A 26,257-nucleotide genomic window follows, 5' to 3' on the forward strand; every position below is an offset into this window, starting at 1 on the left:
TGCTCTTAAAATAAATCACATTTTCAGTGGCTTAGAAAATGACAGTCACAAAGAGAAAAGAAAGAATTATGCATAGTCAGTGACACAGAGCCTGAGCTTTTATAATTTTTGTTACAGTCACATAATGTTTCTTCTATAAACTCTGCCTCATTTGTTGCCAAGAAAATGTTTTCTTTTGCTTCTGCAAGTGCAGCGGCAAGAATTTTCCACCTTTTGAACAAAAAGTGAAACAAAACAAAAACAAAAGAGACATTCCATGTCCTGTTGCAGCTCCTCGGTCCTGTTTGTCTAGGTCACAGTCCGGGAGGGTCGTGACCCTCTAAGATACACTCAGACCTGCCATACCACTGAGAAGTAAACCTGCAGGTCCGGAGAGAGAGAGGGAGAGGGAGAAACAATGAGACAGAGAGAAAAGTTGTAAGAGAATTACCAATCGTAAATGCAGAAGTACATGGGGTGATCTTAAAGCCAAGTCTTTGCACTTTCAGCAAATAATGTTCACATGTTTTCGTGTGGTTTGAGTGCATACAGACATGTAAATACATTACATGTATACTCTTAGTTTATGCATGTGATAAAGGATAATGCTGTGTTTTTACAGCTCGGATCTTATTGTTGAGAGTGTGGCAACGTTGCTAAAAGGAAGTCAGACAGTCAGAAAAACACTGAATTCTAATAAGGGAAAGCACTATACTAATAGTTTTTACATATAGTGGATATAGGGTGCAATATCTTTTATAGATTGTAAAGCCCTTTGATTAGTGACTTTGGGTTATTTAAATAAAACTGACTTGATGGGTACTTTCCCAGTTTTAGTATTTTCAGACTCAGGATGAACAGTTTTTAACCAGTGATACAGCGGAACCAGATATATTGTGCTGTTTTATTCCATTTGTTCTTCTTCCTTTTCAATACCTGGTGCCTACATTCCCCACAAAGCAACTCAACTGCTGACACTTTGGTTATAATTTATTTAGGTGTGTTGTGCTATTAGCGGCTACCTTTGCCTGAAGCAATATACTGTACTCACTTACTGTAAATCCTTCTCACAGTTTTCCTGTGCAAAGGGAGATTATTATTGACATTGTGGGTGAGCTCACTTTGGGTTTAACCTCTAAATAAAGTGGTTCTGACAGCTCTCTAAACCACTAACTTATTTACAAAGTATCTGGAAAATGCAATTCCTTGCCTTGTCAGATTTTTGATACCACTACATTACCAGATCTTTTGTAGTAAAATGGAACAACCCTTTTAGCTGTCTATCACTCAGTTTCTGCTTGTGCTGACCTATCTATATGTACATGGCCCTGCCAATCATGGTCATCACGTTTGGGGACAGTCCCCTCCCTCCACCCGTCCATCCCTCCCTGTCCCTGCCTGTGGTCCTGCCACTGATGTTGAGCGGATGACCTTTTCTCTCAGCTAATCCACACCAAAAAGCCCTAATTACTACTGCCGCTCCACCAACCTCCCCTGGCCCAATAATCAATATAGCCGATTGGCCGGCGGATCACCCCGTCAGACACCAGCGCTTTACATGTGACTCAGTGAATGTGTGTGTGTGTGTGTGTGTGTGTGTGTGTGTAAGGGATGTAGACATAGTGTTTTCATGGGAAGATGGGATACAGCAAGAAACAAGCAACCAAAGACAGAAAAAAGAAAACAAGAAAAAGGAACACTGCATGAGGAAGACAATGGTGAACAGACAATGACTGCAAATTTACTATCACACTAGTGCACTTACACACACTTGTACACACATTCCTCCCTCCATCCTGAATGTTGTGACACCAGTTGACCTTATTGAGCTGCTGTTCTGTAAAGAGTCCCTGATTAGAATATCTTCCCTTTAACCTTTAGCAGAGTGCCATGCCTCCCGAAAGCAAAGAAATAAGCCATCGGTTTATGCAGGGAGGTAAATGTATTCTGTCGTTATTTCATTAAGCTGTGGCATTTCACTAAACGTACTGATTGCATTGCTGAAAATGTCACTTTTCAACTATAATACATACTTATACTTTTTTTTCCTTTTCGGAACATGCAGGTGTGCGCTTCTGGAGATATACTATATGATGAGCTGACAGTGTAGAATGTATGCTGCCCAGAGCACTCGTGCTTTTATCACTGCATTTTCTAACCTGTACGTGTGTGTACATGATGCATCTGTGTGTGCAAAGTGCCCAAGGACATTTCAGGAGCAACAAAAGGCCAGACACAATGTTATCAGACAGAAAAAGGAAATTTAATTTTAAATGCAGCCATATGAATAGAGTGGTGTCTGCGAAAAGAAGGAGGCCATCTCTCTCCCTCTCCTCCATTTCTTCCCTTTCTTTCCCCTTCTGTCACTCTTGCTGACAGTCTTTGATTGTATTAGACAAGTTAATGAAAAGCAACACAGGAGAAACGACTGGCAGCCCTTCGTGCAGCCTGCACCTGCCAAAGTGTATGTCTGAGTGTGCATACCTGCCAGTGCCTATGTCAGGATGACTCGTGTCCTCAGGCAAGCCAGCCAGTCAACACAATGATGAGTCAGTGATGAGAAACTTGTTCATACCTTCAGGGTGAGATCTGCTCAGCAGACATGAAGTGGTTATGAATATAATCATTATACCATATATATGTATGTATATACATATACATACACACACACACACACTCGTATATATACATACATACATACATATACACACACACACACACATGTGTGCTGCTTCAGATGCTTTCAGTGTTTATGTGTGCATGAATATCTGTCTTGCAACCCAATCCTATTATGTCCATACTCGATGATTCTGCCCCACATGATTTTCTTTCAAATGCCAACATTCAGTGATAGAAAATAAAGGTGTGGAGATCCAGTGGGCATGTCCCACCACAGACCTCCAATTAAAGTTCACCTTTTTTAAAGAGAAACAACTGTAACCACAATCTGCCCCTGAGTGTTCTATTTAGTACTATGCCTTAATGTCTTAACAATTGTTTATTTGCCATAATGACGATATTGTAGAGCGCAAGACTCTCAAACATGTTGGCATTAGGGGAAAATAAGGTCACTGAATTCCTGGGTTTTGCTGAATCACCCAATACTGACGTTCTCATGAGGTGATAGGATTGCAAAGTGGGGTGTGACGGTCTGACAGTGTTTCAGTGATTTGGGTCCCAAACTAAACTAATTAGAGGCATTGTGTCTTGGGACTTAAGACAAAAGAAAGAAAAAAAGCCACCCACAATCACAAAATTAACCTTAATTGGATTCAAAAAGGAAATCAAAATTGATGGTTTTATTAAATACCATTTTGGCACAAGTCATCTCTTAAGATTATATTCAGTGCCAAACAAAGAATAGGCATCATAGTGACTGTCTCAATAACTAATAGCTACATTTTGTTCGTCCATCATCAATGGTTGATGAGCTGACACCATCAGTGTGACCTGCAGACAGCTGTGGTTAATCTATCAGCTCTGGTTGGCAACCAGGCCAAAAGGAGTCAATAACTTACGGGTATCCACTGTTATGATATTGCACATCATATTCTAAAAGTATATTGACATGTAAACATAGTTTCTATAATGTGTGGTTTAAATTCTTGGTAATACAGTGTGTTGTAATGGGAAATGGGCAGCTCAATCCCTCCAAACAGAACATTAGATATCAAGTCCATAATGCCATCCACCTACAATAACAGGCATATTATACTGATTTAAGGGATGCATACAAGCAATTCAAGTGCAATTTTACTGCCCCAAAGCACAAAATGACCATAATAAGTCTGTGTAGGTTAAAATCAATAGCAGTACGTCAACAATAGTCTCTGGATACTCATTTCTAACTTTTAAAACTAATTGTCTAAACTAACATTGTTAGGTCAAACTGGAGGTTTGAGAAGGAAGGAAGCTGTAAGACGAGTAAACAGCCACATACAGGTGCGGCAATTAGTGGGGCGGAACCAATTTGCGGCCGCAGGGTTGCTACCTGGTACATAAAGACGGACGCACACGGCACCTGGAGGGAAACTGTTGAAGTGAGGGAGGCCACGGGCAAATGAAGTTGTCATAAGTTACCGTTCAAAACGCTGTGGAGATCTGCGGCCAACTGTGCAGGACCGACTCCGATACCAGATCCGGGTGGCAGCCGGTAAGATGCAGAAGTCCAAAGAAACTGTTTAACCTGCCGAAGTCTGCTGCTGGTGAGTTTGTGTTAGCTTTAGCTTTAGCTTTAGCCGCGGAGATCGGCACCATTTATGAGTGGCTCGCAGTTTTAACCTTTTCATGTCCACATGTGTAAATGGTTGGGTATATTGCACTTTATTGGGGTTTGAAAGATTGCACTTTAACATCACTTTATGCACTTTCATAGAAAGTTAAAAACATATGTAAAGTATAAAAATGCTAAAAAAAAAAAAAAAAAATTGATAAAAATATTAGTTTTAAAAAGTTTGATAAGGTAAATGTTAAGATTTGTTTAAAATTGTCTTTTAACAGGTCGTAAAGATCCATGTGGCACATGATTGGGCTAAACGGTTTACATATAAGGAAATGTTGGTTTGTATTTGCAATAGAATGTGAACAGTTCTTTGTTTCTGTCCAAAGGTGTTTTACCTTGATACCATGTCACTTTGTCACTTCGCTGCCACTTGATTGCTAAACCGCTAACTGCAAAATAAAAGAAGGGGAAAATAACAGCTGTTTGGTCATTGAGTGGAACCCAGCTCGAGCCCGGGTAGAAGGGATCATCCTTTTTTCAAGTGGGGAAGCTGCACATAGTAAAATTTGCTATTAATGAAGATAAATGATTATTGAAACATTTGACAAACATAATATAAAGTGTCTTTCAGATGATGTTGCAGGTCCTTATTCAACCTTAAAAGAAAACCTGACATTGAGTTTAGCTTTACATAGCACAGAGCGTTACAACAATGTACAACACACCTTGAACTTTAAACAAGTTTAAACCAGTTTTACCCTACATTCTAAAAAAGGAGGCCGTCCAGTTGTCCTGGAAGAAGCTCAGCAATTTAAAAACAGACCATTAGAAATGTTCCTCCTTATCTTCAGGTTGCCTTCAGTAGACGTCTTTGTCTACTGGTGACCACATGTGCAGAAACTCTACAATGAAGTCAGTGAATGAAGTGTTTTCATAAGCGACAGGCATGATGGTAACAACTATAAAAACCTAGTATGTAAGAAGTGGAAACTCCTTTCAATTTCAAATACTCAAATTTTCCTATAGGATTGGCAGTAGAGTGTAGGCTACATGCCAGCAATCTGTGTGCATACATGTGCATGAGTATGTTTCAGTGTGAATGTAAGCCGTTTAAGCATATGACGGTGGACTGAAGACATGCAGCCCCACAGAGAGCTGCCCCAGTCAGCCTGGCCTGCTGAGTGAAACCCTGTGGTAATGTTTAGCTTAAGGGGTGAAAAAGAAGGTGAGTGGGGGGAGGAAGGAGGGAAGGAAGGACGAGCGGATGACAGGGCTGGGGTTCTGTGGGTAGACAGAGAGAGAAGAGAGCGAAGAGGGTAGCGGTTGAAGGAGGGGAGGGATGGGTCACAGAGGAATGACGGGGAGAGGGAGAGAAGGAAGGATGAAAGGTCCAACTGGGATGGAGAGCAGGAGAGGTCCCGCTTGGTCTCGTCAGTCAGTCGTCTCTCTCTGACACCTGAACCTCCGATGACCGGGTCGTGACTGCCTCTCTGGCACAGGAGATATCACTAGGGGGGCCGACCTTTGACCCCTCACCTCCTCATCGCCACTACAGCCTTCGCCCCGCCTTTCACTCCCTGCCTTCATGTCTTTTCAGCTCCTTCTCCTCATCCCTTCGCCAGCAGTTTGGTTACCCACAGCTCTAAAAAAAGACTTGTGCTTGTCATGAACAGTGAGTTCATCTAAAGAAATTGTTTCTAGCAACACAGTACGATTGTGTCTTGGAAAATATGTAATAAAGACATATGTAACAATACAAAGACAAATCGGATATCTTACTAATTTCTTCCATAAGATGATTTTATGAGGGAAGTCTATGGCAATTTTTGGATAGACATTAGCAGCCCCACACTTATGTCATTTTAGCCACTATGTTGATACAGCAGGGGTCCTGATTTACAGGATATTTAGAGGCTACACACATTTCTGTTGCTGGTCTCATGCTAGTCATTGACTGATAACTGGTGGCAGTAACATGCAGAAAAGTGTACCCACAAAGGTAATGAAGAAAAAGATTGCAAGTTAGCTAGCATGACTGTAAATGAGAAAAAATCTGAGGTATCTTTAGCATTGTTTTATGAGAAAGAGAACCATAAAGAGACACAATTTTGTTGAGACAAACTTAACACTGGCTACCTTGAATCCTGTTCACAATGTCCTACAGCTATGGCAAGAAGTCATACACTGCCTCCACTGACTTCTATGTGCAGTGAGCTACTGAGACCTTACATGGTCTGAGAGGCACGGTGAGGACAACGCTCACACGAATGCACACACACATCCCTGGAGACTCGGGCCTAATCCCAGGTTTACATTGTTAGGACAACAGGGATAATCCTGCTAACAGGGTGTTTATCTAGAAACTGCAACCGCTGAATCCCCAACACACACAGTATTGACCCAGAGAGAAAAATGGCAAGAGGGTGAGAATGCAAAGCATGACAGACAGTATGACAGAACAATTAAGGAAGGTGGACAAAGAAGAGAAAAGTCAGTGAGAAATAAAAAGAAATGACAGTAAAAGGAAGGAGGAAAAGGAAGCACACAGACAGAAATATGCATGAGGAGAGGGGGTGGGAAGAAGGTCTGTGCTGTCAGGTATGCAGATGAGCGTGTGATGGCATCAATGCAGGAGTGGACACAGTCAGTCCCTCAGGACCACACACCAGCCAGAACACACACACCGAACGGCACACCAAAGAGCGTATAAGCCTACATTAGAGATAGAAAACACGGACGCATAAACAGAACACACATCAATACAATAAGCTAATAAGGGTCCAGATAGAGACTTTCTATGGTCAAACACATCTGAACTTAGAGGAAACCCGCTGACCACATTTGAAGGAACTCCTCTACTTTGATAAGATCTTTTTCATTTAGACAGAATTGTCCTAGGTGTTTTCCTTTGTTGTTTATTGTACTTTATGTTGATGACACTTCTCTTTTTTTAGGTAGAAAGCACTAACATTACCTACATAACAGATAAGTAGATTAGTACTCTAGCACAGGCCACAGCGGATAAGAGATCCCACACTGAGCATGTCTGTAGCATATTGTCTCACGTATTCGTTCGAGACAGAAACTTTACTGCATGAAAGAACATTTATATTTAATAGTTTTTTGGTAGAATAGCTCAGCTCCTGAGGCTACTATAAAGTAACGTTCCTTTAGCAAGGGAGGAGCTCAAGGTTCTTAGGTATGCCCCAAAGGTTTGAGGGGGAAGAAATGCCTGGCATTATGTATGAATGAATAGATAGCACTTAAGTTTATTCTGCAGTCAAATGTCATTTTATTCCATATTTTTAGATTACTCATTAATATTCATCCGACCACACAGCAGTCACACTCACAGGTACAACAAAACTTTCCTTTCGCTGTGCAAGAAAATTCAAGAGGAAGCACAGCGTTGAAAGCAATACTTCATTCATAGTAATGTGTTAAGTGGTTACACTATTGGGGGTCACACATAGGCCATGCTGTCGATGAAATGTATCTGTTCAAAAATGATGATGCCAAGTTGGGACCCAACAACTCCTATCGGTCAGTATAGGCTGCTTGTAGTTTCTCCCAGAGACAGACATCATTGTCTTCTTCAATCTGCAACACACATCTGAATAAGCTATCTCCACAGCAAACCCCCCTGCTCGTCCTGTCTATGGCCCCGTTTACACCCCCTTACACAGACAGCGAGGCGGAAAAACTGCACAACATTCCCGCCTCGCTGTCTGTGTACAAGTTAGTTAGATGCAATGGGGGGATCATTTTTGTTCCACCTCTGAGCTGGCAGAGGAGGTAGGAATTGTGCCGCATTGGTGTCTGTGCACAAAGAGTAAGCCAACTGGATGGGACACCACTAGATGCCCACAGTGTTGCGTTACACTCAGGCCTCTTCTGCTTCCGGGGCAACCAATTCCTTTTATATGGTTGTACCCAATGTACAATAGTCTCAATAAGTGCGCACATGAAACCAAATGACCTTTTGACATCCAATCACTATTGCACACCAGCAAAAGACACACTGCATCACACATTCATGCATACACGCAGACCGTCCATACTTTTCTCACAGGGGCTCGAACTTCAGTGGCTAACTGCCACTCCAGTATCTAATGCTGCCTGTCGGAATATTGCGCTGGCTGGCGTTAACTTCTTGTTGGGGGAGGTAAGACGGGCAGGGGGGATATCGGCAGAGCAGCGGCAAGCTTTAGCATGCATGTCAGGGCCGCTCCCTGAGCCAAATGCCAGTCTATAGATCGCAGAGGGGACTAAAGATCACATCATCGTCCACCAGGACACGGGTGACACCGGACAGCAGACGTGGGAGAGAGGGAGGACCGAATGATCCCTGCCAGGACGAGCCGTTATAGACAGCCGCTGTCATTACAGGGCAAACATGCACCCGTACGAGTGCACGAAAGCACACACACACACAGAGTAACACTCACACGTACACAAGCTGTGACGACGACGTTATAGACAAGCGCTGTCATTAGAAGAGTCTCTGCGGAGCTCAAATGATAACGAGCGATGGGGAGCAAGAGGAGGGGGGTGTTGATGAGGGTGACTGTCCAGCTGTCTGCAGGTGAGCATGTGGCGTTGGAGAGGTCAGCTCCTTTAACACACACACACACACAATACCTTTTATATAACAGACACAGAGTACACACTCAGAGCACATGTTGCTGCTTTTCTGTTCATTCTCTCACACTGGCTGATGCTAAAAGAGTATTTTTGTGTCTGGGGAGTTTCAAAGTTTTTCTGCAGAATCAGACACAGATGTACTTCTTTACATCTGTACCTGCACTCTGAAGGTATATTAAACTCAGCCTGGGTTGATTCAATGTATGATTTCTAAAGGGTCAAGTAGCTCCTAAAAACAGGAAAACACACACAGTAAAAACTGATGGCTAGTTAAGTTATAACTAGGCATCATAATTTCCATTGTGTTACAATTTCAGTATTGTATATGAAGTCTTGTATTTCAAAATGATATTAAATTCTCAATTCTTTGTATTTATAATAAGAAATTAAAATACCACGTTCAACAGACTTTCAAAGTGAGACTTACAGGCAAATAAATGTCTTCAAAAAACTTTCAGCATAATGCATTCCAGGAACAATACAGAGATCGATCAGCACCTCTCTGATACATCCTCAACAAAAACTGCTTACATTCTACATGTGTACCCTGCAAAAAAATCATATATCAAAAGGAGCAAGTAACTTTGTAAGAACAGTCAGAGCCTCTAACTTGCTGCATTTTCTATAATACACAAAGTTGGAAGGTGAAAGTGGGTGTTGGAAAGTAAACTTAGTGTGCTTTGATCAGTTTTGTTGCTACTTGACACGGACATTACCCTTAATCCCAAAGTGAGACAGTTTTTTTTTTTTCCCCAACTTTGTTTCTTTCCCCTGTTGTGTTTTCATTTAGAACTAGGATGGCTTTAAGTTAACTTTTAACAGACGTTATGCTGGTTTGGCAGGGGGAGTGCTCTGAGGCGCCGTTAAGGGGGGGCCTGGGGGGGCCGCGGCCACCCCTGAAAAATGCTTGGCCCCCCCAGTGGCCCCCCCAGTTCTGATCAGTCAAGTTCAAGTTCACTGCAGCAGCTGCTGCCCAAACTCAGTGACGGACAGTGGAAGTCATTTCAATGGCAGCTGTTGAGACAACCAGACTACCAACAGGTAAGTCAGTCAAACAGTACTTACTTTTAGAACAAATAGTATGTGTTTGGTAAACTGTGTCTGTGCTGACCCTCCTGCTGGCTGCTCTCCGTTACTGAGCATCTCATTAGCTTGTGTTAAGGGCCGCTAGCGTCGGATCACTAGTACCGTGAGGCTACGGCAATTTGCAGACAATGAAGAGAAAGTCTACGGGCATCTCTTCCATATGTGATGATGCAGGCCAAGATAAGACCGCAGAGCAAACCCATGAACAGACAGGGACAGAGACAGAGCAGGGCAGTGCAGAGGAGCAGGTTCAGGCAGCGACAGGTCCAGAGAACAGGGAAGAAGTAAGGCAGCAGGTCAGACAGGACACAGCTGGTCATCCTACTGCTGGACCAACAGGTGAGCTGAGAACAGGGTCCCTCATGAGGAAATGAATGGCAAGAGAGTAACTTCACCTGGATAAACGTGTAGTAACAAGGTGTCAACACTGAGTTATGAATCCTGGTGCAACAACAGAAAGCTTCTCATTCATGTTTACTGGTAGATGAGTTTGAACAGTCAGAACAGAACTGACTGTGGGTCCATAATACAACTGTAATCTGGGATTACTATGGACAGCTACTCATGTTATTACTGTTGTTTTTGCTGCTGCTATTTTAAATTCAGAGTAACTTATTGTCCTCATGTTTCATCACAGATATTTCCCAGTCAACATCAGAGCAGCAGCATCTCAAGTTTTTCCCTCGTACTCTTCAAGGGGACAGAAGACGAGGCTTCAAGAAAGACTGGTACAGTGTGCACGCATGGCTAGAATCCTCTCAGAGCTGTGGTCAAATGTCTACTGTCAAAGATAATGCTTTCGTGGACATAGTCTGTTACATGTTTACAGCAGAATAAAGCTGTATTGAAAACAATCAAAGGCCTCTGTGTGGTGCTTTTAAACTTGAGTAGACTTGGTCCCTGTAACTGTTTAGTTCATTACATGAATGTACTCCCTAATAGTAAAGCTGTATAATACAACTACCCTATTAGAACAATGACTTTCGTAATGGATTTCTGCTCAAAATGTTCATATGAGGATATAAATTGTGACATAGTTTCACTATACATCACGATACATGGAAAGTCATCTCAAATGGCATTGTTAATGGCAAAGTCAAATTCCTCTTATTTATTAAAAAAAAACTCTACATATCTTCAGTGGATCAAGACAACCACTGAACCAGAAATACTGAATACTGAAATGTAAACACAACTTCAACCACAATCACACTAAGCCCACGACATGACCACACAGCTAAGTCCCAAAATACGGCTGCTTCTCTCGTATTTTACAGAAACTACCATTCTGGTTGATATATTTTATCCACGGTGAACACTTGTTCAGGCAGACCTCTCCTGAAGCAGCACATTAGTTAAAAATTAACTTAAACCCATCCCGGTTCTATGTGAAGGAATGATGGACTTAACATCCATACGGTGTGGGAGCTCCAGGTGAACTTGAGGAAGTTACCACCATATGTGGCCCCCACTCCTACCTCCCCCTCCCCATTGTGAAAACAGTAAGAGGAAGCCAACACTGAATACCACTGTCATCATAAACAAATCTGCCAGTGGAAAAAAAAATCACTCAAAAGAGATCGATGTGGGGAAAAAAAAAAAGACTGCCATTGAAAAACGCATAAATAAAATTATTTTTAATGCCAGCATTTTAATTTTGCACAAAGCTTTTGTCAATGCCGAATTTTATTTTCAATGCCAACATTTAAGGTCACTGCCCTTACTCCATACAGATCCAGTAGTGACAGTTCAAATAAGCTGTGAGTGGCATCAACATTTTATACACCCCTCTTTCCTCAGATTAACACTGGTAAATATAAAATAAGCTTTCTTCTGCCAGGAATGAATCACACTTTCACACGGGTATTGAAAAAAAACTACATTCACAAACAAATGGGTACAGTAAATGCAGCGCTGTCACCACTGTTATGGTTATGCTACATAATATGCTTGCTGGCATGGTTAACCAATCGGCCAGAGAAGGAAGAAGAGGAGCGACAGATTTGCACATGTAACTGAGCCAGTGTGTCCAAAAGACAAGTTACTGAAGGTTTCCTCTAAAAGTAAGCCGAGGGGTGATGCCTCATTTATTTATTTATTTATTTGGATACTGTTCATAGTGCATGGCAAATGAGAGACCTGAATGTAGTGAAACTAGAAGAAAGACGAATGGTGAACGTCCTCACCACCATGACAGTTTATTGGTCATTCTAATAAGGAGTATTTGCACTTTTGATAAGAGTGTGAAAGATTAAATTGAGTGAACAAAAACAGAAGTTTACAGCACATCATGTAGTTTGGTGGCCACTTCTTAAGACACAGTCACAGCTCCACGTTTCTTAATCTGACCATTTTCTTTGCGCATGTTTGTTTTCAATGCTTTTCAAATGCACCTTGCAAATGTAAGGAGCTGCATAAGACAGACAGATGGTTGTCTTTGAAGAGAACAATCACGGGAATCCACAAAAAACTAGGAAGATCTCTTAGTTTTCCCAACATCACGGCTTACGTAGGATAATCTTTTTTGATGGCTACTGCTGCTCTGTCAGCGTCCCAACTCAAACAGCATGATAAGAAGTTTTTATCTAGTGTGTTTACACAGCCATAAACATACAGTATCTAACAGCTTCTACTTGGAATCAATTTGTCTTGCTAAGCTTACTGTTATGAGTGCTGGAGATTCAAATCTTGACTGCCCCTTGCCTACAGGCGACAGGCATCATATCAGTACATAGTTTCACTCTGTCTCTTAGACTCCCACAGAGTGATGTGCTTCAGGGCGTGTACAAATGAGAGGCTTAGAGTTACCCCAAGCCTTACATCTGTCACTGAAACATCTCCGTCATTCTTTACAATAACAAGCTGCTGTGTTAACTCTGTTTTAACATTCATGCTGACTTTACAGCTGCATTTCTGGCATTAAAACACTGAAATAGTCAAGTACTTAGCATCAATAAACATCAATAAATTGATTTTGGTTCTGATGGGTGCTGCTCATTTAATAGCTCAAAATTGTTGTAATATGTTAATTTCAATTAGTGCTACTAACATCAGAAATGCTCCAACGTGTCAGTCAAAAGACTGGAAGGAGAAATCTAACCAAGTGCAACAACTGTGTTCAATTTTGCTGGAAATTGTTCACATTTCTTGAATTTTGTGACCTGGTCTGCTATTGCTTGTCAGCAACCATCAAAGAGGTTGAGAGCTCCATTTTGTGTCAGTTAACGCACAAATTGCTCCCTAATCCCTCCCAGATTGTGTTTCCAGTGGTCTTCTGTCACAACGCACGTGAGCGCCATTGCTCTTCCTCTGGGAAGGACTGACAGGTGGTTCTCAGGTAGAACGGTGTCAGGTGAGCTCAAACGCCCCAGCAACTGTTGCACGTCGCCCTGAGCAGAGTCCAAGCATCTCCTTGACATGGAGACGTTTAATCTGAGGTGCTGAAACTTCTCTTCTGCCCTGGAGTTGTGTGTGTTTGTGTGTGAAAGTAGTGACTGTGGTTCTGCGTTTCTCTCTGTGATATGTTATCTCCTTGAGGCTATTTTAGCACGTGCTACTTTACCTGTCTAGTTATTCATGAGACCAAAGGCTCAGGTCCTTGATATCAAAGACTTGGCTCAGGCTGCTCTCACTTATTGATAAGCACTCAGGACAGGCTGTTGGGTGTGTTGCTGGCTTTGCAGTTTAGGATGTGGGATTATGTTTCAGCTTTGTGCGTAAAGCCTACATCTTTGGCTCAGTTAGAAAATTACAGCATGACAAAAGGCGCAACTGTGTCCAAAAACCCACAGTGTAGTTCAGAATACAGACTACTGAGGGACTTGTTAGCTTGGTGCAGAGGTGAGGGGGTGATTAAGAAGCAAAGGAGAAGAAACACACCCTCTAGTATTTTAAGATGTATCTCACTTACCTGTTGTGTCTTCTGATAGCATAGCCTGCACTCACACACAGGAGAGACCTCTCTGCACTGCTGCAAGCAGTCAGTCACCAAAGCTAAGCTAATGCTAATGGCTTTCTATTTGTTGGACTACACTGTCTTGCTTTCTGTTTCTACACTTGTTGAACATAGAGGATGTGAGCTGAGCAACAAAACTAATGCAGCAAGTATTGTCACTAATTACTTTCGCTGTTGAGTAATCATTAAAGCAATTCAATGAAGTTTTCAATGAGAAATATGTTGGCCATTGACTAGAACTGCTGTAGATACAGTGGGAAACAGTAGATTCATTGATATGGGTGTTTTAAACAATATGTCAGCCATTATTATGTCTTCTTTTTATAATTTAGTTATTTATAATAAACTTCAGCTGTCAAAGAGCAGACGGTATGTATTAAGTGTTTTGAGTCTAAAATTAGATTTATTTGATCTCTTCTATGTTTAAGACGCCAAAACCTCTGTAGATATATTGCCCTCACATTGTTATGGTGATGACATCTGGTCCTCAGCTTATCGAGGAACCAGAATCTTGTATTTGTAACTAATTGTGGAGTGTAGAAAATATATTTGCAAATTGTGTTTTAAGGGTATGATCTGTTGGGGTAAAATATTTTAAAGTTGATTTCGCCCAGATATACAGCTGGAAAATTGACTTGGAATCTGTTTTGTAGCAGTGTTTTAACAATTTTGTGATGACAATAGTTCAAAAACACACCACATTCTCAAATGTAGGTAAAATATATGTCAAACGTAATAGTATTTCTCTTTTGAACAATTAGAACGAGTTACAACCGTTTTGTTTTACAATCCAAATTTCACTCACTCAGAAGTTGCAACAGAATTACCTATAGAGATATATATACATTTGAAAGCAAATGAGAGCGCCTTCGCAAAAAGATGTAAGCTCAGATGCCTAACGAACTAAAAATCTTTCTAATTAGTCTCGTTACTGCTAAATGTTAATAACAAAAAAAGGTAAAGGGTCCAGATTTTCACTTTTTTTTTTGCAGTAGTCACACATATTTTGTATATTCAGTGTCCCTAATCCAGGTCTGTTTAATTTGTGTGCTGCCATTCCAACACAGCTTCTTAGCCAGGATGTTCCTAAGTGGTTATTCCTGTCAGAGGTGTCTGTGTGTGTGTGTGTGTGTGTGTGTGTGTGTGTGTGTGTGTGTGTGTGTGTGTGTGTGTGTGTGTGTGTGTGTGTGTGTGTGTGTGTGAGCGTGAGACAGAGAGAGACGTGGGATGAACAGCCTGTCTGTCAGGTGTTGGTACTCACATTAGTCACGTAAAAAACAAAAGATTCTCAGAAGAGACAATGACCAACACAAAGAGCATCCAGACTCCACTCAGTGTCACCCGATCTCTTGTGTGTGTGTGTGTGTGTGTGTGTGTGTGTGTGTGTGTGTGTGTGTGTGTGTGTGTGTGTGTGTGTGTGTGGTGGGGGGCTTTCTTTAGGGGGTGAGGGCGCCTCATTGGCTGCCACGCTGGGGTCAAGCTGAGGTCAGGACATGTGTGATGGATGGACCTCTGTCTCTAGACCATGGCCCTTCTCCCAGTCCTCTCTCCTCCTCTGGGCCTCAGACCTGCTAAGGCGTCGTGGTTGTGCTCTCCGCTGCTCGCATGCCTTTGTGTCACCCCATTGGACTGCTTCGACAGACAAAAGGAGCCTAAAGAAAACTGCAGACAACTCTTTTGAGGTGAGTTCTGCTGTGGATGTACAGTGAGCCTCTAACCCACCACCTAACCTCTGCCTTTCCTCACTCTAAACACCACGACACACTTAACCGTTTAAGTCACTGTTTCGTCATCACATGCGCACACACGACAAACAGCCGCTGATGTCATCTCTCCTCTGCTTTCCACTCCTTCTCTTCCTCCATCATACTGTCAATCCCTCTATCGGCTGAGTCCCTTTATCGGCACATGGAGACGCACATTTGTCGATGGAGGAATTCATTTTGGCTGCCAATCACAACAGGGGAGTGGTCAATGAGCGCAGACGTGCCAATACCTCGACTACCCTGATGAGTGACTTCTGTCTATCTGCCTCTCTGCCTCTCTGGGCTTCCAGCACTTTCTGTCCCCCTCTTTGTAGCAGAAACTCTCTGTCTCACTCTCTCCACTCTGTTTGGACTTTTATCGCATGTTCAAACTGTGTGTGTGAGACCACAAACAAACCACAACTAAACTCTGATCAGTGCAGGTGTCACTACAGAGGCCTCCAGGACACAGTGACTATATTTGTGTTCATATCCTTGCACCTACCATTTGCATAATGTCTAGGACACAGAGGAGTTCTCTATTACAACGGGGAAATGAGGCTTAACCATAAAAGCTTTGGTCAATAAGGTTTTATGGCAATGCCAAATGGATATTTTTCATAGGTGGTACAATGAGCCAAGCATCTGAGCTTACATCTTTTTGCAAAGGCGCTCTCATTTGCTTTCAAATCTATATATCTCTATAGGTAATTCTGTTGCAACTTACAGTCCTTCCTACTGTCTTTTTCGTGCACCAACACACACACATACACACACATACACACAAGCCTCCAAGAAAAATGGGGGAAATGAAATCAACAAGGTGAAACTTCACAGGTAGAGGCATCAGTTTGACACTCCAGGGTGAAATCTTTGTAAATGTATTTCCTCTCTTTTTCTCCGTCACCTGCTCTACTCCGTTTGTGTGTGTGTGTGTGTGTGTGTGGCTGTGCACTTGTGTACAAACTCATCCCAGACCTTCACATCCTCAAGCATCCTGTATTTGCATTTGTTTTATAAAAACCCCAATACAAATATCTTGTAAATGTTACACTTCTGTGTGTAGTTGCTCTTACACATTAATGTGTGTGTGTGTGTGTGTGTGTGTGTGTGTGTGTGTGTGTGTGTGTGTGTGTGTGTGTGTGTGTGTGTGTGTGTGTGTGTGTGTGTGTGTGTGTGTGTGTGTGTGTGTGTGTGTGTGGTTCTGTGCTAAATACCTGAACACTATCAGGTGGTGACCTATGAGTCTTGTTGTCAACTCTGTGAATCATCTTTCTCGGCCCACTGGTAGCTGTTGGAGAAAAAGAGTGGCATTATCACATCTTTGCTTTAATTCAGTTTTAAGGAACACGTGCACCAGATCATGTCCTAATAAAGGATTTCCAAAAGTAATTTACAGTAAACTTTATATTTGACCAACTGCTGCACCATGTGAAAACTGTTTCCTTCATGTTACATGGCGACAATAAATGTGTGTGGGAGCATAATCTAAATCTACTTACTATTTTTTCCATCTTTCACGTGTAATTCGTTTGCGGAACTGTTTCCTTCACAGTATGGATTCAGGTTGAGAATAAAAAGAGTTGAACAATGAAATTGTTCCTGGCATCTTATGAAATATAAAGACTATAAGATATTATTATTGTGTGGTATAATTTAGTAATACAAGACCCACTTGGAGAAGAAAAATCTGAGATAAACACTTTTACATATTATTATTATTTATTTGTATTAAAGTAATGCCTCTAAAATAGTTTTACATATCTAAATATCAGCTGCATTTGCACAAATTTAAAAAATCTAAAATTATAAACAAAATTTTGATACAGAAATCTTTTTTTTTTTGCCAAAACACATTTACCTTTTCACAAACTCACATTTAAAAATGAATGTCTCTAGATAAGAATTTTGTATCTAAAATTTTTTTATTAAATAGCCTGTGACATATAAATATATTTATGTTTTAGTTAGTTGATTGAGATATTCTAACAGCTGGACACTTTTAATTGCATAGGAAGTAACACTTTTTTTTATCACTGATATTTTATAAAACTTCAGCATCAGATTTTTGGGAGTGTATTTCAATTAAAATGTACATTAATGTATTTGTGTATGTCAAAGGAGCAGACTGAAGCTGCTCTCCTTTGCTGTTACAAGAGCTCATCCAATAAGTTGACCGATCACAGTCAGAAAGTCATTTTTCATGTCTTGTATTCCAATCATTTCCATGGCACAAATGTCTGGTTGGCACAAGGTCTGTTTTAGGCCACAGCAAGGACGCGCAAATGAATTCTGCATCTAATTTCTGTGTCACCTCCTTAAAGTCAAAAGCTTTAAACATCTTTTCCTCCTTCACAAAGCCTTAATGGTTTTCGTCAAACATCTGTCATCGTCCATGTGTTTATCCGAGGGCCCTAATGGGAACCATCAGCCGCGCGGGGCCAGATCCTGGCGCTCAGACCACTGAAAACGTCCTGATTTCACAGGCTGAGGTCACTTTGAGCATTTAGCAACGACTCTGGGGGTGTTTTGGTGAAACAGGCCGCCGGAGCTGGACTGTGACTGCGTTGTTGAGGTGCTTGTTTGCCCAGTGTGGTCTGTAAACTGTTGTTTAGGTGTGGGTGCTGCTGTGACAACAAACTCAAACTGTGACCGAGGGATGACCCCGAGCTTTCTTTTGAGGGTCAGCAGCGTTTCTAATCCACTCTGTGTGGCTCCTGAATAGCGCGCAGGGGCCTAGAGGGAGAAATGTAGAGCTCAAACTTCCCAAAAATTGGGTCCCGGGACACCCAAGGGTCTTTGAGAAGGTGTCCAGAAACACAGCAATATACGTTGATTTTACTAGTATTTATTTTATCCAATAATACACACGAATTTCCAAATAACTGTTTAAAATGTGTGAGGAAAAAAATCACTTTCTTTACTAAAACTTCTGTTTTCATCTCAGTTTGAATTAATTTAACGTCTAAATTCGTATCATGTTTGAACAAAAAACAAATTAAATTGTCAAAATGTCAGTTTCTGTTGCACGGAGGAGAATTTCAAGCAAAAATGTTGAACGCCAGATGTGAAAAGTGAAAATGTGATATAAGTCAGGCTGCTGCTTAAAATGTCGTCGGAGGTCGAAAATCAAAATGAAACAAAATCAAAAAGACTTTTTGAAAATTAATTATCAAACGTAAACATGCAGATTGGGCAGTAAGAATTTTAAAGCCGTTGGTATAAAATCTTAGTATGTCTGAAATATTAACGATGACTTTTAATGAGAAAAAACAAACATTTTTCGCAGTTCTCGCCGTGAAATAGATAGTTTTACTTTTAATTTTAACAAAATGGTTTATTTTATTTAGATCCCTTTTCTGACTTATTAATGCACTTTCCTTTATTCAAAATAATGCACAACAGATCATAAGAATTAAACTATTTTGGCACAGCCTTGCAAATCTAATCCATGATGTTTCCTCGGCCTACCAGTCCAGACTTTCTAGCAGTCCTATATAATAATTTAAAAATATGTTCAATAAAAAAGCAGAAGTGCTGATACACTCGGGTGCAGCAATGAAATACCTTAAAATGTTCAAATAAGTAAAATACAGAAAATTAATACTGCAATAACATTAACTATAATTACTACCGACATGTTGATGAAAATTGAGATAATGATAATTTATTTGTTTAAACAAAATAGTTTGTCATACAGATAGAGCATAGAAACATCCTTTGTTCTGGAAACAAGAAAGATTGGCTGATGTTTCACCTCTTTTTCATCCAGATTTGCCTGACAAACACAAACAGGCCCTAGAGCAACAAGTCTGTGTAGATCATTCACATAACTCACTATTTATACCGAAACAACTCCTCTGACAACAAAATGAGGGCATCTGCAGTTACCAAACTGACCTCATCACAGGTTTCCTACAGAGGATTCACTGCCCTGAATGTAGAAACACACTTAATCCAATGCATTAAAAATATCAAAGCATATATATCATATGTACCAGAGGTGAGATGAATAAAACAGAGGTTTTCCACATAACTTACTCTCCTTTTCCATGTGTGCAGCTGCTGAATGAGACTGAGCAGCCGGCGCTGCAGCCTAAGCAGGTCTCCACAGCTCCAATTGAGCAGCTCCTGCAGGTGGATCCAAGGTAAAGGTGAACGTCGCTCATTAATCATGGCTCTTTTTTGGCGCTTTTTGCCCTTTTATGGTAAGATGGACGCGCAGCCTGCACACCAGGAATTAAAACAGCAAAAGAATCAGGAAACTCCCTTTTTCAGTTTGGAAACTGGACGGAGGATATAGGCCAGCTTGAAAATGGCATAAAACTTCCAGTTTAGACACTTTTTTTTAACATTTTATCGATAAATATTATGAAACAGTTTCCACTAGTTCCAGTTAAAGACAATATAACCGTATACGGATGAGTCATTGTCCTTACAGATTTCATTTACAAATCAGACGTAAACTCGACATGCAGTGCTGCAAGTTTTCACTGTTCATCGTGCCATCAGGTGGCGACGATGACACCTCCACGTGACTTGGGGAACTGAGGAGTTAACGCTGACAGGGCCAGTGGGGCCCCCATCCTTGTCGATAGCCTAACCTGGATGTTTTAATCAATAGAGTTTCTTTTTTGTCCCCTCAATAAGCCGAGAGCTCGATAAGGTTGTCATCACAAATGACGCTGACGTCCGCGCTCTCATCTCCTCCGTGGATAAACAAGCCTTTATTATGCCAATAACTCTTTACCCCAGGGACGGGAGCGCGCACGGCCGCATATATTGAGAGACTCCGCGGTGCGTAAAAGAGACAAATGCAGCTTTTCAAATGATGGGAAAATTAAGGATTTACATGTGAGATTTGCTTTAAAACTCCTCTCAAGTCTCCAATTCTGTATCACCCAAGACATCCCCTCAGCAATGACACAGAGGAATAGTTTTTAAGAGGTAAACGCACTTTAATACACATGATTGACCCGTAAACGTCTCTCTGGACAAAACATTTGGTATGTGCTCCACTGGATTAAATAGATAACAGATAAAAGCCCGGAACATACACGGCCATACATGACCGGTTCCCAAACTGATAAAACTCAGCGTCCCGCTAATAATACATGAAAGCATTACGCATCATGCAGATCTCACACAATAGACATCCAGACAGTCGCGACACACAAACACTAAGGCCTTCAACACAGACGTGACAGTGATTAAGGAGGAACTACGACAATGCACTCTATAACGATTAATAAACGAGGACATCTCGTTGATTGTGTGATGCCTAATTGACGACATCCAGTGCAATCAGCCTGGCCGTGGCCATGATGCACAACTTTGGCACATTTGAGGTATTTGTTTGTGTGTGCAGCTTTGTGACTATACATTAGCACATTCAGCAGCACTGGTCAGGAGCGAGTGTAAGGGAGGTACTGGATATATTTTGCACCATCATAGTCGTGGCGTACTTAACGTCAAATTTCTGAAGAGAACGGACACATTTGAAACCATAGCCTACATTTGTCTGGACAGCAAGGTTATCATCCCTCTGAACACAATACACAATATAAAACAAATCTATAACTCGGAAACGGTCCATATTATTGTCCAAAGTCCCAAATAGTGCATTAAGTCGCCCCAAATGTCCTCATATGTCATCCATCATCCAGGACTTTGGCTTTGCTACACTGGGTATGAACTTTTATATACGGGCCGTTTGTGGCCCAAAGGGATAAAGAGGCAGTTGGGTTTTAGTTGGAGGAGTAAGGATCAGCCCCTGTGGAAGACACCGTGGAGGATGTGGGAGACGGAGTAGAGGGAGCTGAGATTGACTTCTCTGACTCTGCATCGTCCATTTTCTCTTGAATCCTCTCTCCCGGGCCTGAGGAGGATGGAGCTTTGGCCGGCAGCAGCCCTTCTTTCTCCCTCTTCTTCTGCTTCATCCTCCGGTTCTGAAACCAGATTTTCACCTGAGTCTCATTCAGCTGCAGCGCGGCCGCGATCTCTACGCGCCGCGCACGGGTCAGGTACTTGTTGAAGTGGAACTCCTTTTCCAGCTCCGTCAGCTGCTTGGTGGTGAAGTTGGTCCGGACCGTGTTCGGCTGACCCCCATAACCGTACTCCCCAGACCTGCCTGCACACAGAGAAACACATGAATGTAAAGTTGAAGAAAATAGTTACACTTCGTGTTCTCTGCTGACAACACACATAGAGATATGTGTGTGATGAGTGTCTGTGCCTGGGAGCAACTTTTACGCAGAGAGAAGCAACTTTTACGCAGCAGTCAATTTAAGTCAGCTTCTTCAATGTACGCTGTACTATGTGTCACTGCTGCATACATTATAATAGGCTATTCCATTATGCAATGTGATATGCCCAGACTTCTGTCTCGTCAGTATAGCAAATAAAGAAGATGACACAATCAAGCAGAAAAAGTCAGATCTCTGCGTACATTTTAAACTTGTCGACTCGGCTCTAAATGTGTTTGTATCTCCTACAGAGAACATCAGCCAGCGCTGTCTGATACCACCTCAGTTTAAAGAGTTTGGATCACTTATCAGTCCGTGTTGTTCACAGGCCTAACACTTTGTGCCATTGCCAAAGGCACCACTTGGCACCCACCTGTTTTCGGTGGGTTCCTCTTGACTTTCATCCAGTCGAAGGTCTGTGCAGAAGATGCGCCCTCGGACAGAGGTGAACAGCAAGCCTCCAGATGAGCTGCGTGCAGTGGTGACAGCGGGTTTGAGCACCCAGGAAATGGGGATGCTTGCTCGTGCCCGCCGCCATAGGCAGCGTGGGCATACTGCAGTTGACTCAGGGGGGCGGCACTGTAACCTTGACGATGCTGAGAGACCATGGAGGAGGAAATGTTACCCGAGTACATGAGTGGGCCGCACTGGGGGAAGCCCGCTGTGGACTCTACTTCCTGGTTGAGCGCGTAATGGTTATAAGTGGTACAGAAACTTTGGGGTCCATAGCTGGAGCTGCAGGCCGGGTGGGCCCCATAGGCGAGACCCAGCGAGCTCGCAGTTGACTGGTACGAGCCCGGCTGGTGAGGGATGCCGTCAGGGGAAGCCCTGCTCGCCATGAAGCGGTCATCCGCCCCGCAGTTGTTGACAGTAACCGCGCAGGACTGGAAAGTTGTAATCCCGTGGTCCGAGTGGAAAGCCCTGACAGAGCACGAGCCAGCTTCACCGCTCATCACCGAGTAGTCTAAGAAGCTGCTCATTGTATCATTGTTCTACCGGGGCCGAGGGACCGCCCGCTCTACAGACACCCTCTGATCTCTTCCTCTCTCCCCTCTTACCCTGAGTGACCGTGCCAACCTTTACCTATACTCTGTCCTTATCAGGGGAGGGATGGGGGCTCACTGGCCGATATCAATGAACGGGTGCTGTCACGTGGGCCCGGGTCAGCCAGTGAGGCACTTGTCCTTATCCCCTTAGCCGGTGACAGATTGGTGTTTGAGTGCCTATTTAAATTCCAGGCGCTCGTCGATCAAGGTGACGCGCGTCGCCACTAATGTATTGGCCGAGCAAACAATGAGCTGGGAGGCAGACGGCGGTGGACAGCTCCGGGGTCGCGTGAAGAGCGGGCAGAACGGCAAACACGGCGTCTTCTAACCCCAGCTGTGCGCTCTCAAACCCGGGGAAAGATTAACGTTTCACCCTCTGCACCCTCTCCACGAGGACGACCTAGCACCCTGACCCCAGGTATGGTATTTTTGGAAGAGAGAAGAGAATAGGTGTGTGTGTGTGTGTGTGTGTGTGTGTGTGTGTGTGTGTGTGTGTGTGTGTGTGTGTGTGTGTGTGTGTGTGTGTGTGTGTGTGTGTGTGTGTGTGTGTGCCGGTGTGTGTTGGTGCTTATGCGCGGCTGTGCTTGTGTCCTCCGTGCGTGTCAGTATACAGCATAACAGCCGTGATGTCATGTGTATTATAGTGTCATTCTCTCGTGGATGGATGGAAAGCTCAGAGTGTGTGTGTGTGTGTGTGTGTGTGTGTGTGTGTGTGTGTGTGTGTGTGTCACTGCCACAGGCTATATGTGTCCCATTCCAATGCGAAGTGTTTCACGCTTTAACACTGTGAAGGATTTGCTCAGCAAATATTGTCACAGTGTGACAGTGAGGGAGAGGCAGGAGGGTCTCACTCCTGACAGGCAAAAAGTACTTCAATTCAGCCAAAGAGAGCTTTTTTATAACTTTGTTCCCCATCAAGGTCGCGTTAGAAATGTTTGGCTGCTCTTCAGTACTTGCTCAGAGGTCACAGGTGATGCAACGACAAGACAACATATTAAACATTAAGCTGATGTGGTATTAATTTTTTCTCTCCCAGGGTCATAGGGTCTGGTATCTACTCTGATTTCACTCCCACATGTATTCATTATGCACGTATAGTGATCAAATGATCTGATAATGCGAGGCCTGTCGTGGAGCTAATGCGCCCATATAGCCCGAGGTGCGAGTGTGGGCTGATTATCCTGTTAAGTTCATCAAATAAAGCTGTTGGAGAAATTAATGGCCACGGAAAGACGGAGCAGGGGGAGAGTGCGCGTGGGAGAGCTGCGGTATAGCGATAGCAGAGCGCAGGGCCAAGCTCTCACTGAGGAAGGGGAAGGAAGAGGAAGGGAGGAGGGAGAGTAAGAGGGAGGAAGTCAGGGTCACGTGGAGGGAAAAGCGCCCCCACTGGCAGTATGTGGTCATACAGCTGATACATCTTATAGTGTGATGATAAGTGTATGATGACAGTAGATAGATAGACTTTATTATACATTGCAGACATTGCATCCCCCCAAAAGTATAAAGAATTTAGCCTAATTATTGGTAATATGGTAATATAGCATGTAAGCGCACTATAACAGTGACAGGGCTTTCTGGTTATTCCTTTTACTTTTGACACTTTCATTTGGTTGTACTTTTACTGAAGTACAATCTTGAACATGACTTTTCCTTGGATCGTATCTACAGTGTGGTGCTGCTATGTTTACTTAAGTAAAGGATCTGAATACTTCTTCCACCATTGCTTTTAGGTTTAGATGTAAATAAGATTAGAAACAAGTGGGCTGCTAGAAATGGACTATTTTCAATAGTATTAGTAGTATTTTCAATTCAGTTTCAATTCCATGTTTTTCAAACTTCCGGAATATTACAAAAAAGTGAAGAGCTGCCCACCAGTGAAAAAAGCGCAGTGGGGTCAATACACCCCCCCCCCCTTTCCACACACACACACACACACACTCACATACACACACCCCACCCCTCCCCCCTCTGTCTTCCCAGCTGCCTCTGCAACAGTAGTGAGTGGGCGCAGAGGATCCTGCCTTGCCTGCCTGTGGAAACTTCGCCAGGCCTCGAAGCTTTCTTGGCTCTTTGTGTGAACACATGTGCGCAGAAAAGGCGCGCTGTCTCGGAATGATTTGGTTACCCTGGTCCCTGAGGTTGGACACTGGAGTGCAGGAGTGTTGAGGATCTGCCCCCACTCCCCTCCTTTTTACCCCCAAATCCCCCAACACCCCCCTCCTTAAACACACACACACACACACACACACACACACACACACACACATACACTCCAGTTAACCAGTAGGCTAGTGTTCAGCCAGTCGATGGGCTGCTTATGGCTTCCAGATTGCTCGATAAACCGCCGCTGAACTCACGAGCTTATGAATTTCACACGTGCAGACGACTTTCCGGATCGATCCGTGCGGGCCGGCGTTGCAACCGGTGGTTGTGTTCGCTGATGTCACACACAAAGCTGTAAAAGTGGAATAAACTATTGAGTCAAGCTGTGCATGAGCTAATAACTGATTCCCATAAGTTAACTCAAGTGCAATACAATAGAGCGAGACCATTCATAATGCCTCTATTGAACTCCAACACAGAAGTGCTCCAGTAGTGTTGTAAAACCCACCCAAAACTCCCTTGATAAAGTAGCCAGATATTGCATAACGACCCTCTCTCCGCAGCTATTCTTAGTAAACGTATGTCTGATAAATTGCATTAAGTCCAGAAGTAGTCTGTTTTGAGTATGGTCTACTTTTAACACGCGGGGAAGGAGTGCAGCCTCATAACCTGACCAGGCAGCTACTGCACGCAGCCGCTGTCGCCGAGCCAGAGCCGTGTTTAAACAAGCTATAAAAATGAATTATTACCAAACGCATGCAGAGACTCAGCCCCCTTTTAGCTCAGGAATTGGGGAGTCCCGTATGAAAATGTAAGTGGGGTTTTATTTGTGCACATTACGCCACAATTGGTCTCCTTAATGTCCGTCTCATTCATGCCACGGAGTGATTTATGAGCTCCTGAAGGCAAACATGGCTCGGGTATTTGCCTGCAACATGCACACAATGTTAAGAGACCCTGTCATGCTAAGATCCGTGCAGGCTTGTTTGCTTTTTCTCTGCTGAGTATGAAGTTTGAAGGTGAAAATAAAAATAATCTCCTATAGGTTTTCTGCAGGCTGCATGGAGTAGTGTTAACAGTTGTGTATAAATTAAGAATAGATAAAAACTCTGGAGTAATTTCAACAAAACAAACACTACTATTTTGCATCAGTAATGTGTTAATTAACTGCTCTTTATATTTAAGAAAGTCATTTCAGTGCATTAAGAAAAAAGTTTTATCCCTGAAGTTTT

General features: G+C 42.7%; 1 protein-coding gene and 1 long non-coding RNA gene across 2 annotated transcripts; both read right to left on the reverse strand.

The window, feature by feature from the left end:
* Positions 1-259: 259 nt before the first annotated feature.
* On the reverse strand, positions 260-19,764 carry LOC139215096 (uncharacterized). The gene is made up of 3 exons (XR_011585503.1): positions 19,673-19,764; positions 16,849-16,922; positions 260-360 (listed from the first exon to the last, which is right to left on the reverse strand). It is a non-coding gene; the product is annotated as an uncharacterized lncRNA (long non-coding RNA).
* A 1,614-nt stretch (positions 19,765-21,378) lies between these two features.
* hoxa1a (homeobox A1a) lies at positions 21,379-22,856 on the reverse strand. The gene is made up of 3 exons (XM_070846626.1): positions 22,403-22,856; positions 22,250-22,303; positions 21,379-21,761 (listed from the first exon to the last, which is right to left on the reverse strand). The coding sequence occupies exons 1-3, from the start codon at positions 22,854-22,856 to the stop codon at positions 21,379-21,381; spliced, it is 891 nt and encodes a 296-aa protein (XP_070702727.1).
* Between the last annotated feature and the right edge of the window lie 3,401 nt (positions 22,857-26,257).

The sequence above is a fragment of the Pempheris klunzingeri genome, chromosome 16, assembly GCF_042242105.1.
Source record: "Pempheris klunzingeri isolate RE-2024b chromosome 16, fPemKlu1.hap1, whole genome shotgun sequence".
Classification (NCBI taxonomy): Eukaryota; Metazoa; Chordata; class Actinopteri; order Acropomatiformes; family Pempheridae; genus Pempheris; species Pempheris klunzingeri.